The sequence below is a fragment of the Hemicordylus capensis genome, chromosome 5 (assembly GCF_027244095.1).
Source record: "Hemicordylus capensis ecotype Gifberg chromosome 5, rHemCap1.1.pri, whole genome shotgun sequence".
Taxonomy (NCBI): Eukaryota; Metazoa; Chordata; class Lepidosauria; order Squamata; family Cordylidae; genus Hemicordylus; species Hemicordylus capensis.
In genome coordinates, this window is record NC_069661.1 from 71953685 (window position 1) to 71970364 (window position 16680).

Here is a 16680-nt window from a genome sequence, read left to right on the forward strand (position 1 = left end):
TTGCATATTAGAATTGTAAATTAGAGGCTCACGATTATGGATAAGAGTAGAAAAAGCTACCTGCCCTTGTTCAAGAACTGTGTGCACTCCTGTTTCCTGCTCGTGCAAGATGAAAACAAGCTCAGAGGTGCTGGCAGAGATCATGTGCTAAGCAGCAGCTGAGTTGGAGGACTTTCCCTCCTACCTGTGAAACCCCTGGGTACAGCTGCTGGGTAGGAGGGAGCCCTCCGGCCCAGCTGTTGCTTAGCACACGATCTTTGCCAGCACCTCTGGCCTTATTTTTTACTAGCACACCAGCAGAAAATGGGAGCGTGCAGAGTTCCAAACCTAGGGTAGGAGGCGTCTCTTGCCTATTTATAATCATGAGAACAAGCCTTATAACTTGTTCAAGATGCATTCGAGGCTCTCCAAAGAGTAGTGCAGAGGCTCTTGCCATCTTTCCTACAAACCTAAAGATACTCATTTGTAGTGCTGGAGGATATATTCTTTACTTTTAGGGGTACAGTACATAACATAAAAGGTACTGTACATTAGATATCCAATATTTAAGAGAGAAGAGTGATTCCCTGACAACTTGGCTTCTTTCACCAAGCAGGTCAACTTGTGCATAATCATTATCTCTCACACTGTAGTTATCCAGTCTCTGTGCTGGGTGTGTTTGTGTTTCCATTTGCTCGCCTAGGATTGAATGCAAGGCATAGGCATAAAAGGAGCTCTTTAACAAGGTTCTTTTTAAGAAGACAATGGAGAACATTGCCACAAGTGACCAGAACCTTGTCCCAAATGTCTGTGCAGTTGGGCATTACCATCAAAGGGGAGGGGGACCGCCATGCAAAACAGAGAGCTTCTAGTATTTCAAACTATAGTGTTCCTGGATCCTATTTTCCAAATGAGATGGACCAAGCTGTTTTCTTACTTATGGTGTAATCTTATGCATCTTTATTTGGAAGCAAATCCTGATGTGCTCAATGGGACTTACACCTAGATAAGTGCATAGGTTGCAGCATAAGTAGAGTTATTCTAGTTAGATTTTATGAGAGACTGCCAAAAGTCACATTTTAAGAACATGTGATTCTTGGCAAACCCAGAACAGTTCTATGCTTGGCTTTGCCTGATTTTATATTTTCAAAATATCACCAACTGTCGCGCAGCAGCCACCCCTGTATTATGGAGTAAGTTCATTCACATATGGCAAAATTTGGCTAAAGCATATACCGGTTTAGCAAGGATATGACTAGGTTGTGTGACTCCAGTGGTAATATTATCAAATGTGAATATTACTGGCCACCACTCCTTGGTTTTGTACCTTGATGGTGAGATGTCAGATAGCAATTCTTTATAGATTAGACTTGTATTTTCACTATACATGAGTTGCATGTCTCTAATGTACCTGATAATATTATAGGTACTTCCCTTAGGAAATTTGCTGCAGGTTGAACTTGTGACCACTGTAGTGCATCATATAACAGGGCTCAGTAATGACTGTTGTTGTTTTAACTTCTACTGCGCCCCGTTATATGATGCACTACAGTTTAACTGTTTTAACTTCTACTGCGCCACCAGGAGCCCCTGGTGGCGCAGTGGTAAAACTGCTGCCCTGTAACCAGAAGGTTACAAGTTCGATCCTGACCAGGGGCTCAAGGTTGACTCAGCCTTCCGTCCTTCCGAGGTCGGTAAAATGAGTACCCAGAATGTTGGGGGCAATATGCTAAATCATTGTAAACCACTTAGAGAGCTCTGGCTTACAAAGCGGTATATAAATGTAAGTGCTATTGCTATTGCTATTGCCACTGTAATCTTCTTCTGACAGCAGCTGAACTTTTAATTATGTCTGTCCATTTGTGGAATTAAACAGTTGAATAAAATGCTTAAATGAGGTATAAAGTTAGTCAGTCTTCTATAACAGATAAGGACCTAATTATCAAGATTAACAATAATGAGTGTATAAGTTCACAGCTTGTATATATGAAAACCCATGGTTAATTTGATTCCTTCCAAACAACATACTGTAGTTGTAGAAGTCTACAGGAATGATTGAAGACATATGTCTTGTGGGACAACTGACCCTTTTGTTTTTTTATTTGTGGAATTAATGTGGCTGATTCTATAAACTGGTAGGCAGTTTTATTAAAGTTTTTTCTCATTTTGGATTTGCTAATCTAGCAGTTTGTCGCTCATTTGCTCGGCACTGCCAGCCCTTTGCAGACATTGGTACTTATTTCCAAATAGTTTTCATAATTTATTTTTATTCATATACACACACAGCCCTATCCCCAAAGATCACTAAAATGTGCAATCAGAATTCTGTTCTTAGCACTATATTTGAATGCAGACATAGTACAGACTGGATCAGGCGCACACATGCGAAGGACTTTAAGGATATGAATAATGCAATCTTATTTAATGCTGTTCTTTATGTGACGCTTTAGTATTCTCCATGGAAATCTTTTGCAGATATATTCTGCTTGCACTTTGCCCACAGCAAATAATAGTAAATAGTAAATAATAGTAAATTCTAGCAGCAGCTGTGATAATGAGAACAATTGGTTTAAAATTATTTCACTTTAGAGATAAAACTGTAATATTTAAAGCGGTATATTCCTGAAGTATGTCTTCCTTTCCCCTTATGTTTCCTGTTGCAAGGCTGAAGTGAACAAATCCTCTGTTCCCTTTTGCTATGCTATCTTTCAGATAGTTCTTTTTAGGGATAGAGAAGAGTTGTGTTTATCCCTAGAAATGGGAGAGAAAACAGATTTTTCTGACCTTTGTAGGGAAATAAGTGCACGTCAGTGTACACATCCTCCTAGAATGAGCTGGGGTGCTCATTGTGCAGTATAGTTCTCTGGAATCCACCTTTTTTTGGTAAAACTTCCTTTTCCACATGCTGTGTCTCATTGTGTCCTCTTTGTGAGCAGGATGTCCCATTGGATAGATTCTGGAAGGGCCATAATTTTTCAGAATTAATTTCTATTTCAATGTTTGTACTTGAAAATATTTTATTTGTACTGTATTTTTAAAACTATGTGCCCTGAGCTTTGTTTAAAAACCTGTCAAAAATCCCATTATATTCCTATGAGTGGAGGATACCCCATCTAGGAACCAGTGATGGCTCACTTGTACCACCAATAAACATGTTCCTTAATATTAACGAAGAAAACCGTATACCGGGGCTCTCAAACTTGAGTCCCCAGATGATGTTGGACTACTACTACAATGGTTAAAACTTCTTCACAACCCTTTCCAACTTGTTAGTCAATTACTACTCTCAGGATTGCTGTCTACACTTCCAGGCCCACAGCCCCTCAGTTTTCTCTCAGTGACCATCTCCTGTCTTCATTTAGGTGTCCTCTGCAGTCCCCAGGTAGCCAATCACTTTTAGGAACTTGAATCTCTCTAAGCCTTATAAATATCAAAATCTGACACATGATCTCAGCAAAACATGAATTTGTCAGCCTCTTAAAACCACTCCCTCAAAACAACCAGTATTGCTTCCTGGCATTGTCAGTACCCACTCCCTGCTATAGAAGTCTTGCTGTAAACACAGACCTTTACAGAGGCATAATAGTGTTGGGTCCTGTTTAGATCAGCCTTTAATAAAAACAAATAAGCAGTACATCTTAAAACTCACAAGGAAAGCTGGCCCCCCAGAAATACAAAATGGATAACAAGCAATCACTCAAAATGACCATCAAACTCCCCAAAAGCAGCAAACCTAAATCTAGCAAAAACTTGCAGCAAGACAAGGGTTAAACCCAACAAATATAATTAAGAGAGCAATGGTTACAAATGACATAAATACAGTAAACCGAGAACAGTCTGAATAAAAGCAAAATGAAGCCAAAAGCCTTTCGAAAGTGTCAGGTTTCCCCCTCTCCCCTTGGCTTACATTAGTGAGGCTTGCCACTCTTCCCTCCAAAAGGCATTCCACATCACTTGTGCCACTGGTTAAAAAAGAAAGAAAAAGCCCTACATTCTGATGGACATCTGCTGATCCTGGTTCACTGGAAGAACCCAGAGCAGGGCCTCTGATGTTAAACGGAGTGCTGGGGCCATATATAGGAGGAAAGGTGCTCAGGTCCCAAAGCCACAACCTTGAATTGTACCTGAAAATCATCTAGCAATCATTATAGATATAACAAGTTGTTCTAGTAAGAACTAATCGGCCTACTTTCCTTTCACTGCCTCTACAACTGGACTAAATTTCATCCATATCGAGGTTCACAAGTTAGATCTCTTGCACCTCAAATGTTCATGTGTCTGCCATCTTGGATTGGGGGGGATGACATAATTACAAACTACACCGCTGAAGTGTTCCTGTGTGTCTCTACAACTGTACCCTATTTGATTCATATTGGTTGAGGTGTTGCAAAGTTGAGGGGCGTGTTGCCAGAACCTAAGGGGTATACTCGTGAGTCAAATGGGCCGTAACCCAAAATTTGGCTTTAAAAAAGCCAAATCTGGCAACACACACAGAATGCCGGGTGATCTCAAGCCTACTGGAAAGTAGGCTAACAAAACTGGAATAAAATTTTCCAGCTGGCCAACTCAATACATTTGACAACACATTTTTTAGTAGTTGAAGTTTCCAGACACTTTGTAATGGCAGCCCCACATAGAAGATATTACAGTAGTCAAGTCTGGAGGCTACTAGGCCATGAACAACTGGCTACGCCTGACTTCTAAAAATAAAATTAAAAAGCCAGAGATGGTCCACTGTTCTTCATCATTGCCATCTAGGCATCCAAAAGCAATGGCAGGTCATGGAGAACCCCCAAGCTGTGCAGCTAATATTTAGGGTGTAGTGCAGGCCAGGCGCGTAACTACTATTAGGCAAGGGGAGGCGGCTGCCTGGGGCCCCCCATGCCTCGAGGGGCCCCCCAGAGGCAAGTCACATGACTATATATTGTGAAGTGTGTGTGTGTGTATCAGTGAGGGGCCCATTTTAAAATTTTGTCTCTGGGCCCACTCCAGCCTTGATACACCCCTGGTGCAGGCATATCGAAGCTGTACACCTGATCACCAACCAACCGTTTTATGTCTTGTCTGGATTAAGTTTCGGTTATTCTCTTCCATCCAGACTTTAACAATTGATAGGCAGGGGATCAGGATTTCAGCTAGGATTTGAGGGAAATGAGAGCTGGATGTCATCAGCATACTTATTCCTTAGCCCAAATCTTTGGATGCCTTCATCTAATGGTTCCCTGAATGTTTTTAAAAACAACCATGATGGGATCCTGTAGGTCAAGGGACAAAGTAGCAGTAGAAAAAAAAATTCTTGGCATTTGTATAGTGCTTTCAGGTGCTCAAAGTGCTTCACATGTATTGTCTTATCCCTTCTACTTGCCTACATCTACATGTATGTATGTATGTATGTATGTAGATGTACATAAGTACCTTCCTGCTTACCTACTATGCCCATATTGAATATGTGAGAAGGGGTAGTGGCAAGGTTGGAGTGGAGTGGCTTGCCTCATGCTTTTTAATGAGTTACATAAGAACATAAAAAGCTGTCTTATATCCAGTTGGACCACTGGTCTGTCTGGCTCAATACTGTCTATGCTGATTGGCAGTGGTTTTTCAAGGTTTCAGGCAGGAGTCTTTCCCAGCCCTATATGGAGATGCAGGGATTGAATCTGGGACCTTCTGAATGTAAGCAGATCCTCTACCACTGAACTATAGCCTCATCACTAGGGGATATCTTACAACAGACTTTGCTCACATGTAGTCCCCCTTCCAACTGAAAACCACAGTGAACCCTGCTTAGCAAAGGGATAGTTCATGCTTGTTTCCGCAAGACCAGCTCTCCACCCCTGTTCTCCAAGTTCCTGGGAAAGGTGACATTCAAACTGGGGACTTCCTTATTAGTAGCTTTGTCTCTTAGCTGTTGTGCTACACCAGGTCTCATAGGTTCCCCCAATACCATTTTGGCAGGGCCTATTCTCCAGGATTGAGCAGAGCCACAAAAAAAGATGGACCCCTGGGTAGTATGCAGCAAATAGTACCATGGTTGATGGTATCAAAGTCAGAGTGAGTCCATGTCGGAACAGGTTCAAGCTATTTTAGCCTCAAAATGCTTTGCAGTCCAGTTACTGTGGGCTTCCATAAGCTTCTCTGAAGTCCCAATTGTAATAGGTGAGAACAACTCCACTGCATAGTAGTGAGTAGAAAAGTAAGAATTCTTCACTAGAGAATTCAGGTCCTAAAATGTGCTTTAGCCCATGTTTGGTTATATTGTCACATGAGTTCCTCCATTGTTGCTCTAGCCATCAGCTCTCCTATTTCAATCCTCTGAGCTCAGGAGCACTGGAGCTCTATCAGAATGAAAATAGTGGTGTGTCGAATGCCAGAGTCATCTTCAAATTTCACCCCCAGCCCCAATGAAGACAGGACATGCTTCGTTGGAGTAAAATAGGGACACTTTATTAATGTACAGCAGAATAAGACCTGCAACAAGGTACCTGACTAACCAGAGTGCGGCTACTTCCGTGTGGGACCACCTGCTAGGGAGGGCCATCCTACACCAAGGCGAAGGGCTGGGTACTGATTCGGTCAGGTGCCAGGTCATGACTTCCTCTCACCGCGAGGCTTTCCCCTGCTGAGGCGGGAGGGCAATCTGACCCACCCCCAACTCAAGCCACCAGAGCTCTGAGCTGGTGAGTCAAGCCACCCCCCAAGTGGGGGCCATTCCCATCCGGACTGCAAAAACCCTGAAGGGCTGTTCCTTGGCCCCCACCCCACCCCAAATGGCCCTCCAGCTGAACACCATTAATCAAACTACCTACTGAACACCCACACTCTCCTGCCACAAAAGTGGGGCAAACCTCTGTTTAGCCCCGCTTACCCCACCCCACTAGCGCTTCTTGAATACCTCACTGCAGGTCCCGGGGGAACAGTTCATTCCCCCAAATAGTCAAAGGCACACACACACACCCTGCAGCAAAGTGCCCTAAACTCGAATGCCAGAATGTGGGATCACCCATCCGCCCAAGGGGGTGCCCACTCTACAAGTCTCCCTGTTTACTTACGTGGGTCCTTCCAGGCCTTGCCCAGCAGCAAACTGATGTCATCGCCCCCTGGAGTAACAGTGACATGCCCCGCAGTAAGCCTGCTGAAAGCCAATGTCATTGCCTCCCCAGAGCATGTCTAGTAGTATCAAGGCCTTGCACTGCAGCAAGCTAATGTCATTGCCAGGCAAATGACTAGTAGTATCAAGGCCTTGCTTTTCAATAAGCCGATGTCTGCTGATGTCATTGCCAGGTAAATGAGGAGTAGTATCAAGGCCTTGCACTGCAACAAGCCGACGTCATTCCCCCCCCCCCCCCCCCAGGGAAATGACTAGCCCATGTGTTGGCTCCAGTGGCGTACTCATCCATCTGTGGTATTAAGAGATTCCACAATGTTCCTCGATGCCCCCACCCATGATGGTCAGCTGAGTCCTCTGCCTGGCTTTCTGACTATGACCGTAAATGAGGCTGCCAGTGGCCTGCAAAACAGAAGCAAGTTAGCACATCCGTCCAGGAAGCCCCCCACCCTCCTTGCAGCTGTAACAGACATACATAGCTGTGTCAGAGGGGCAAACGAAGCTGCCTTGGTCCTGAAGGAGTGATGCATGAGCTTGCAAGGGGTAATTAATTAAAGACTTTAAAATTCAGCCATGCAGAGGGGTCACTGCATCCCTGAGCTGTGGAGCCTGTGATCTGCTGGAAGAATGCAGTGGCTAGTAACAAATTGGAAGAAAGAGGAGTGCCGTACATACTCACCTCTATTGAAGTTAAAGAGTTAACAAATTGAAAGAAAGAAGAATTTCTTCACTACTTACTCACCGCAATTGAAGTTTAGCGAGTATGATGAACTGATCATGGAGGCTCAACAACAGGATTCCACCCAAAATACCTTCACTCCTGAATAATGTATTGTTGTATCACTCAGATGTACACTCAGATTAACCTAATCCACTCAACCAGAGGGTCTGGTACAGTGAACCAGGAGGCAAATCTAGAAATGTGAATAGAATCTTATCAATCAAAGAAAGATCAGATCACAATATGTATCTCACGTAGCGCCCCGTCCCTGGCTCAAGAAAGATTGGATCACTATATGTATCTCATATGTGGTGCCACATCACTGGCCCATTGCTTCCCATGTCCCCAGTCTATGAGGCTTACCCCATGCATCTGATTGCGTAGAATCTAGGGAACGTCCTAAACTGGATGACCCTGCCCATGGCAACCCCCAAAGCTGAGAAATGGAGGAAGACTGCAAAGAAGAAAGTGAATCCCTGCACCAGAACAGGATGGGGACCCTTGTGGAACTACCTGCTGAATGTGCATCCTGACTGTAGGATGCACATGGGCCCTTAAAACAAAATGAAAAAAGATGCAGAAGTGGATGTATAGTGCCATAAAGCAAGGCTAGTAGCGAAAGAAGCACATTGACCCCTCAGATGTAAAACTGCCTTCCTACATGGAGAAATGGAGGACGACATCTGTATAAAGCCACCACCAGGCTTTGAAGAACCCAGAAAAGAGAGGCTTGTATACCAACTTCAAAAGAGCATCTATTGTTCAGAGCAAGTCACTAGAGCCAGGAACGAAAAGCTGAACCGACTGCTGCTCCAGGAGGGGTTGACACCAGGATAAGTTGGCCCCCATCATGGTGATGACCTGAATATTGCACATAAGGCAGGCCTGCAGGATTTGGCCCACAGACACTATTTTACTAGCCCCAGGTATCCTGCAGCAAGATAGGCTGTAAACTGCCTTATAGCGCCAGCCTATGCATGTTTTCCCATGAATATGTTCCATGGTGTCCCCAGCGAGGCTTACTCCCATGCATGCATGCATGCCTCAGATGCATACCACCCGGAACGTAAGCTTTGGGCAGTATAAAAAATATGTTAAATAAATAGGATTGCAGTCTGAAAGCAATGGCGGTTTAGGGAGAGGAGAGGACTTGGCATTTGTTTGGGGGCTGGCATGCACTCAGGGGCCCCACTGATTGAGCAGAGACAGGACCTACTTTCTGGCCACTATCCTTGGTTGAAACTATGGGCCCATTGACACGAGGAATAGATCCACAAGTATAATATTCTGAATTTTAATATAATATATTATAATAGTCTCAATTTTAATGTAATGTGCTAAAAATTGACCTCGGCCCCTGCACGCCAAGTTGTGGATGGTTCCGGCCCACTAGGCCATTTGAGTTGTGCAGCCTTGATATAAGGGGACATGGCAAAGTTCCACACCCTACACATCAGGGATCCCACCCTGACTAGTCCCACTAGTATTGGTTGAAGACAAAGTTGATGGCAAGTCCACCAGTTTTAAATGAAGGTGGAGCCGTTGCTTGCTGCACATCCTACCCCAGAATCAGAGTGCATCACAGCCCCTGAAGCGTGCAAGGAGGTTGCGTGGATATCCAAGAACTCTCATTTATGGAGAAACCTGCACCAGAGAAGAGATCAGTCAAGTACGGCCTGACCAAGAATCGTATGCCAGTGGAAGGGAGGGGTGGGTTGGTGGCAGACACAAATGTATTTTATAATACATACCACAACTCGGGCATTCGGAAGGCCCAGGCTCTCTGAGCCAGGGTGGGTACCTTCCCCTCAGGCTCACTCGGCCCTTTCTTAGCCGCCCATTGTTGCAGCTGCCAGTCAAGTGCCCCTCCCCAGCAAATTGACCAATTGAGAGCCCCTCATACCATCAAGAGGGAATGCCCTAAATTGTAGCATCCAGGGTGACGGCAATCAAAAAGTGAATGAATGCCCCTCAATCAGTGAAGGTCCCCCAATTAATCAAGTAAGGAGGTTCCTCAATTAATGAAGAAATTCATGAATGCCCTCACTTAACGCATTATGAAAGCCCTCCAGTAAAAAGGCAATGAGTTTCCCGCAATTGATGAATCAAAGAATCAAACATGAGATCAAGGACCGGGGTGGGGGTGGGGATCAGCAGTCGCTCAGCAGAAAAAAGGCTTGCCCCTGGCAGGCCGCGGCTGAGGGCCTGGCGTCTCGTCCCAGGTCCCCTTAGTTCTTGCCTTCCCTTTGTCGATGTCCAAAAAGCAATCTGGCTCCTTGGCCGGGTAAGTGAAGGATATGCGGCAGGGGAAGATAGCCAAGTCTTAGGGCCTCAAAGCCCTGGTGCTGTAGCTGCTCTGCCACCCGCTGCTGCTCCATGGCCTCCATGTGGTCACTCCACAGCGATCCTCAGCACTAATCCTCCCCGTGCCAAGCTGACTGCGGAGCGACTGCTCGAAATGGAGGCAGCCTGGACCCCATCTGCCTGCCTCTTTCCCTCATTGGCCGGCCCCTGTCACATGGAGGTGGAGGCAAGATGGCGCCTGTGCCTGCCTTATGTGACAGGGGCACAACCCTGCCCCCCGCCTCATCGCTCTGGTGTGGCTGTGGGGACCGGCATTCCTGAATTCATAGGATACCAATAGACCTACCCAACATACCAGCAGGAAAATCCCCCCAGGGCTATGGGAGAACTACTTGGATCCATCAGTCTTGGAATGGATCTTCTTCACCGCTATGGACTGAGATTTAGACCACTGACAATCACCCAACCAAGTTGTGAGCGGTCTGTTACAAGAAAACAAAATTTATTTTACTTTATTTTATTTATTTATTGCTGCATTTATATACCGCCTTTCATTAACAACAATCACAAGGCGGTTTACAAAAGTTAAAAAAGATACAATAAAATGACAATAAAAGTATTAAGCTAAAAATATAAAAACAAACCAAATTTAAAATCTATAAAATACAAGCATAAAAACGATACACAGATAAAAACACATAGAAGCCGTAATAAAAACAATTATGTAAATTGTTTTTAAAATTAAAATTAAAATTAAAAAATAAATCCCCCCGCTTCCATCTTGCTGGATGAAAACACCAGATTGCGAGTATGAACTCAGTAGTCAAAGCACCCTTGAAAGTAATAATAGTTACTGGCTTCCCTTGATTTGTAATGTGTCCAATAAGAAGTAGATTCAGCTGGGTTTTAACTTTGTCTTCTGAGAGACTGATGCTTATTTGCCTCTTTTAGTTACACTTGTCGTATAAGGAGCCCTGATCCAGCACCAGGCTGTTTTTGCTTTTTGAATATACATCTCCTTGGTTTCAGTGAAACTTAACATAATATGTGATTAATATTGGAACCTAAATCCAAAAGATTTTTTTTATACATTGTAATTGTAAAGGCGCCTGCTGGCTATTGAGTGAATACTGAAATAATGTGTTTTGTGATAACAAAATGTTAACTTGGTGCCATCCAGATTGGACTACTGCTGTGCACTCTCCGTGGGGCAGCCCTTGAAAACTGTTTAGATGCTTCACCTGGTCCAGAACACTGCTGCAAGGATGCTCATGGGTGTAAGTCGCTTCATGGGTGTTACACCCATTCTGTGGCAGCTTCACTGGTTACCAGTCTGCTTCTGGGCTAGATTCAAGGTGCTAGTCTTGATCTTTAAAGCACTACATGGCTTGGCACCAGGGTGCCTATCAGACTACATTCACCCGTGCGACCCTTCCAGGGCCCTCCTTTTGGCTTCTCAGGCCCTGCTCATGGCCCTGTCACTAACAGAGATCCTGTTGACGGGGAGTAGAGACAGGGCCTTTTTCTGTTGTGGCCCCTCAGCCTGGAACGGCATCCCGGGAGAGCTTCTCCATGCTCCCTCCCTCAGTGTTGTTGGTTTTTAAACAAAAATATATTTTAAGAGAGGTTTTAAAATGTTTTATCTGCTGCTTATATTTGATTTTTTTTAGTTCTTAGTTTTTAGCTTTTTATTGACTTTTTAAATTTGAACTTTAAAAAAAGGTAATTTTAAATGTGGTTTTAGCTTGGTCTTTTAACTTGTTTAATGTTGTACTTGATATTGTATCCATTTTATTAATGTGTACTAGAGGGTTAGGATATAAATATTTTAAATAAATAAATAAAGTTCTAGAGAACTAAGACATATTCTTAGCCTTGCCACAGCCTCCTTTCAGGGTCCCTGCTTCCCATATAGCAAGAAGCAACTTGGTTTAATGCTGGAAATAGCAAAGTAACTGAAATGCTTATATGTAATCCTACCTTTCCATTTCCTCCTCTTATGTATATGTGTGTATATGTATTTATATGTATATGTATATATATGTCTCTCTCTCTCTCAGGAATAATTACATTGCAGTTATCCTTTTACAGGTTGAAAAATGAGAAGGCCTTCCGTCTCAGTGTTGTAGGTGAGTGAAAAAAACTCTGCTTTTAAAAAGTCCCAAGTTTTGTAGAATTAAGTTTCATATCATGTCAAGATTTTTTATTTTTTTTTGTGGGGGGAAGAAAGTGTAGTCTGTCTATGCAACAGGCTTTATAGCTGTAGAACAACAGTACTGCCAGTGTGGCTTTATGAATGCCAGGGAATTCATACTGTTGGTGTCACTTGATTCCTTTTGATGTCTCCCCTTTAAAACACTTATGGACTTCTTTATTACTGCTTCCTTTCACGGTGGACATTTTGGCATCTTTCATCAGCTGCTTTTACAAAGAAAATGTAGTGGAGCACTGCTCCACTAAAGGATGCCTCTCCATGTACCTTCACATCATGTTTCTTCATGCATTTGGCATAGCTGGGAACATTTGGAAGCAATTGCATAGAGAAAAGTGGCCAGAAGGCTTGATGCGTGAGCTACTTCTAAGTACAAGGCGATTCGATTAAAATTTGTTTTCCCCAGTAACTTGTCCTAGGCATGGTCCAGATTAAGCAGTGACTAAGTCCCATTAAAATTAATGGGATTAGTCATGACTAAGGTGTCTCATTTCGTTCAATGATGCTTAATCATGATTATCAGTTTAGATGCTGCTTGCTATTTACTGGTTCTTGTACTTAGTTAAAGGCAGTTGGTGGCAGATGATAAAACACTTGAGTAGAGGTTGCAATAACCTTTTTTGCTTTTTCAGTATCGATATTCTTTTAGACTGTTAGGAAAGCTTTGTTCTTCATCGCCTAAAGTGATTTGGTAATTTCCTGTTACCTTTGTCTTCTAACAGCAGTATGCATCTCAAATCATAGTGAAATCAAATTTTGACAAAAGGAAAAACTGTTTTAAGCAGTTTGAGGAGCCCATTTAAGGGGGAAAACAGCATAATTTGCTATTTGCCTTTTCCCAGCGTCCTTTCCTTTATTTCTATTTCTGCTCTATAGCAATTACATTCTTTTCTCTTCCACATCCTTTTGCCCCCTCTCTGCAGTAAAGTTCAGCTCAACAGTAGCTAATCCACTTGTCAAGGTATTTTGCGCTCACTGCTGATTGTACAAGTGAGGACAAAATTCTGCTGAAAGTCTGGCTGTAAAGGACTAGGGGTGTTCATGAAACAGATTTTGCATTTTGTTTCAAGCTCAAAAAACACAGATGGCTGAAATGTTTCATTGAAACAGCGGTTAACCCGATAGTTAAAAGCGATTAAGTGGCAAAACAAACTCTGAATGGTTTGAGTGTTTTGGCCATAGGGGAAACTCGAAACACCCCATTGTTCCCCAGGGGTAGCTCTTAGGGACACAAAAGTGGGTTGTGTGGTAGGGCATGATGGGTGCTACCGACCATCCAAGCCACAAAAGAAATGGGCAAGCGGGTGATTTTAATTAAATTTGTAACCTTTCCCCCAAGCCCTCATAGGATCCTGTGGGTGGGTGGTAGATAGCACCCATCATGCCATACCACACAACCCACTTTGGTGTCCCTAAGAGCTACCCCGGGGAACAATGGGCTGTTTCGAGTTTCCCCATTGTTTCCTATGGCCAGAACAAGCTGTACCCACAGAATGCATATACAAGTTTTGCATTGCAATTTGCAATGCATTTTGCAACCTACCTTTCAAAACACTGCAGAAGCACACAGTAAAAGGGAATCTGTTCCTCCCAACACAGAACACACATTTCACACACAGTCCAAAAATGGCTAGAAAAGCATCACTGACCCAGAATCCACTGCCAGCCACAGTGCCTGCGCTGCAGTAACATCATTGGCACATGTTGGGATAGGGCCTTCTCTGTTGCCGCCCCAGGACTGTCTTCCCTGGAGGCCTTCAGGAGAGCCTTAGAGACCCATCTTTTTATCCTGGCTTTTAATGATATTTAGTTTGAATTGTAATTTAAATCTGCTTTTAATTGTTCCTGGTTTTAATTATGTATTTTGGCCATTTTGGAAAGGGAAGTATATCAATCCATCCATCCATCCAATCAAAGTTGCTCTCTCACACAATTATGATTCCTTACTTCCTATCATTGCAACAGCTGTCACAGCAGCATCCTTACTTGGCAGCAAGCGTAGCCATAAGCTCAACTAGAGCAACATATGCCTTGCAATGCACATTGCAGAGCAGAGAGTGAAACACAAGTTAGTTCTCAAGGCCAGACTTGGAGCTCAATACAGCAACCACCAAGAACTATTTAAATATTTTTCTCTCTCTCTCTCTCTCTCACACACACACACCTCTGCCACTGTTCATTTCTCACCACAGCACTATTTCACAAAGAAACCAAACTACAACTCAAAGAAGGAAGGCACCCAAGTTTTGCCTTTGTTAATCTGAGATCCAGCAAAACCAGATAGTTATAGCAGCAATAGAACAGCATATTATAATCAGTACTGAGAAATGAAAAACACAAAATCGAACCTTCCTTCCTCCTCTCCTGATGCCTCTTTGAATAGGTTTTAAAATTTCATCCTTTTGTGTCCCCCCTCCTCCCTCCCCCTAGCCAATGGGGGCACAGTTGCCCATGACAAGCCAACCATGAAGTAAAGAGATTGGAAGCCAGTGCCAGAAAACCATTTAGCAAGGGAGAAAACAGGCCTCCAAAATGGTGCTTAAAACGTTGAAACAGGTTTGTTTAGAGCTCGAAACAGGACCATTAGTTAGAGGGTGTTTTGATTCAAGCTTGAAATACTCGAAACAGCTCATTATGAGTCAAAATCTTTCTGTGTCAAACCATTTTGCACATTCCAACAAAGGTATTGTTCTGAGAAACCTTAACCAGTTGCTTTGCTAAGCAGCTGAGATCTGCTCTTAAGGCACAATTAAGAAAGGCATAGCCTTTATTCTCATTCTTTGTTCCCATCCTGTTGTTTTACTACTTATTCATCTTTTTCACAAATTTTGCCACTTGGCTCTGGGGGTGGTGGGGTTCTTCAAACCAAGACAGACAGACAGACAGACACACACACACACACACACACACACACACACACACACAGAGGCAATCATTGAAATAAAATTAAAAGTGAAAATTGGTACCTCACTGTCATAACTAGCTGTAATTTTATTCAAACCTGAATTTGTTTTGCATAATTTAAAGTTATGACTGTGATAATGACATTTTTGTTGCAAGTAGATGCTTGCCTGTAATTCCTTAGCAAACAGAGCTGGTTGAAATGACTATTCTGATTCCCAGGCATCCTTGCAAATAATCCTGTACTTGAACCATCAGTGACTCCCATACAATGCACTCAGGAATTCTGTTTCTATTTCAAATGGTCTGCTTTGCAAAATAGACTACATTCATTGCTATCCACAGTATGCTTCACTCTTTGTCCTATTCCTTCCCTGTCTACTTCAATTTAGGTGGCCTATTACAGGACCTGACATTTGGTTATGGCTTCCCTTTGATTTGCATAAACTTCTGTAGTTACCTGAGAAGGCAGAATGCCCCATGACAAATACAGAATGGAATGTTTTGCAACAAGAAGGAATAGTTGTATATTTCCATTATGAACATACCTAAACTTCGTTACATGGCACTTGTTTTGCATATTGTTTATGCAGACAAGGGACTTAAGTATATTGAATAATCTGACCTTTAAATGATTGAAATAATGAATATTGAAATGGTGTTTTGTGTGTGTTAAATGCTGTTATGTGTTTTTTGAGTAGATGAAGCACTTAGCTGAAGGATATATTTCAGTCTTCTATTGTCAAGGGTACTTGGACCTTGAAATAGTACTATGAATACCATGAATGTTCCATAATCTTACTTTTGCCATTATATGGCTATTTAATGTTTTCTTCCTGATTTAGTGGCATAGTAGTTAAATGCATATCCATTCTGATATTTCTAATATTTGTCTTGCAAAGACAGAAGAAAACAGATTGTTAATCCTTATCTTGTTTCTTTTCACCAGACATCTGGAGCATTTATTAAAATTTCAAATTGCATCTCATTGGAGCCAGTGGCAAAAGTCCAGTTAGTTTTTAGTAGCCAAGAGTGCATTGGGTTCATAAGTTCCATAGAAAACTGCCTTATACTGAGTCTGATCATCAATCCTTCTAGCTCAGTATTGTCTACTTTTACTTGTAGCATCTTTCCAAGGAGATGCTACAGACAGGAGATGCTACAGTTTACTTGTAGCATCTTTCCAGCCCTACTTGGGGACTGTACCTGGGACCTTCTGCATGGAAGCCATGTACTCTTCCACTGAATTACGGCTCCACTCCTAAGGCTAGGGACAAGAAGCTGGTACTCTGGACCAAATCTGACTCTCCATGTGGAATGGGTGATCATTTAGCAAGTCCATGGTGGCTGTGTCATGGGATTGCCAAAAGCATCTTGGGAAGAGGCAATAAGGACCTGGTCCAAGGCTTTTGCTTTGTTCTTGGTTCCCCTATGATTGTAGATCAAGTTCTTTTTATGCTT

At 42.9% G+C, this 16680-nt stretch overlaps 1 protein-coding gene across 2 annotated transcripts in view; it reads left to right on the forward strand.

The window, feature by feature from the left end:
- The window catches only part of TMA16 (translation machinery associated 16 homolog), a 43509-nt gene that overhangs the window by 19705 nt on the left and 7124 nt on the right, over positions 1-16680 (forward strand). For both annotated transcript variants that reach the window (XM_053257129.1, XM_053257128.1), the window contains exon 3: positions 12198-12235. In XM_053257129.1, the coding sequence (XP_053113104.1) occupies positions 12198-12235 (38 nt within the window). The remainder of the gene's footprint in view (positions 1-12197; positions 12236-16680) is intronic.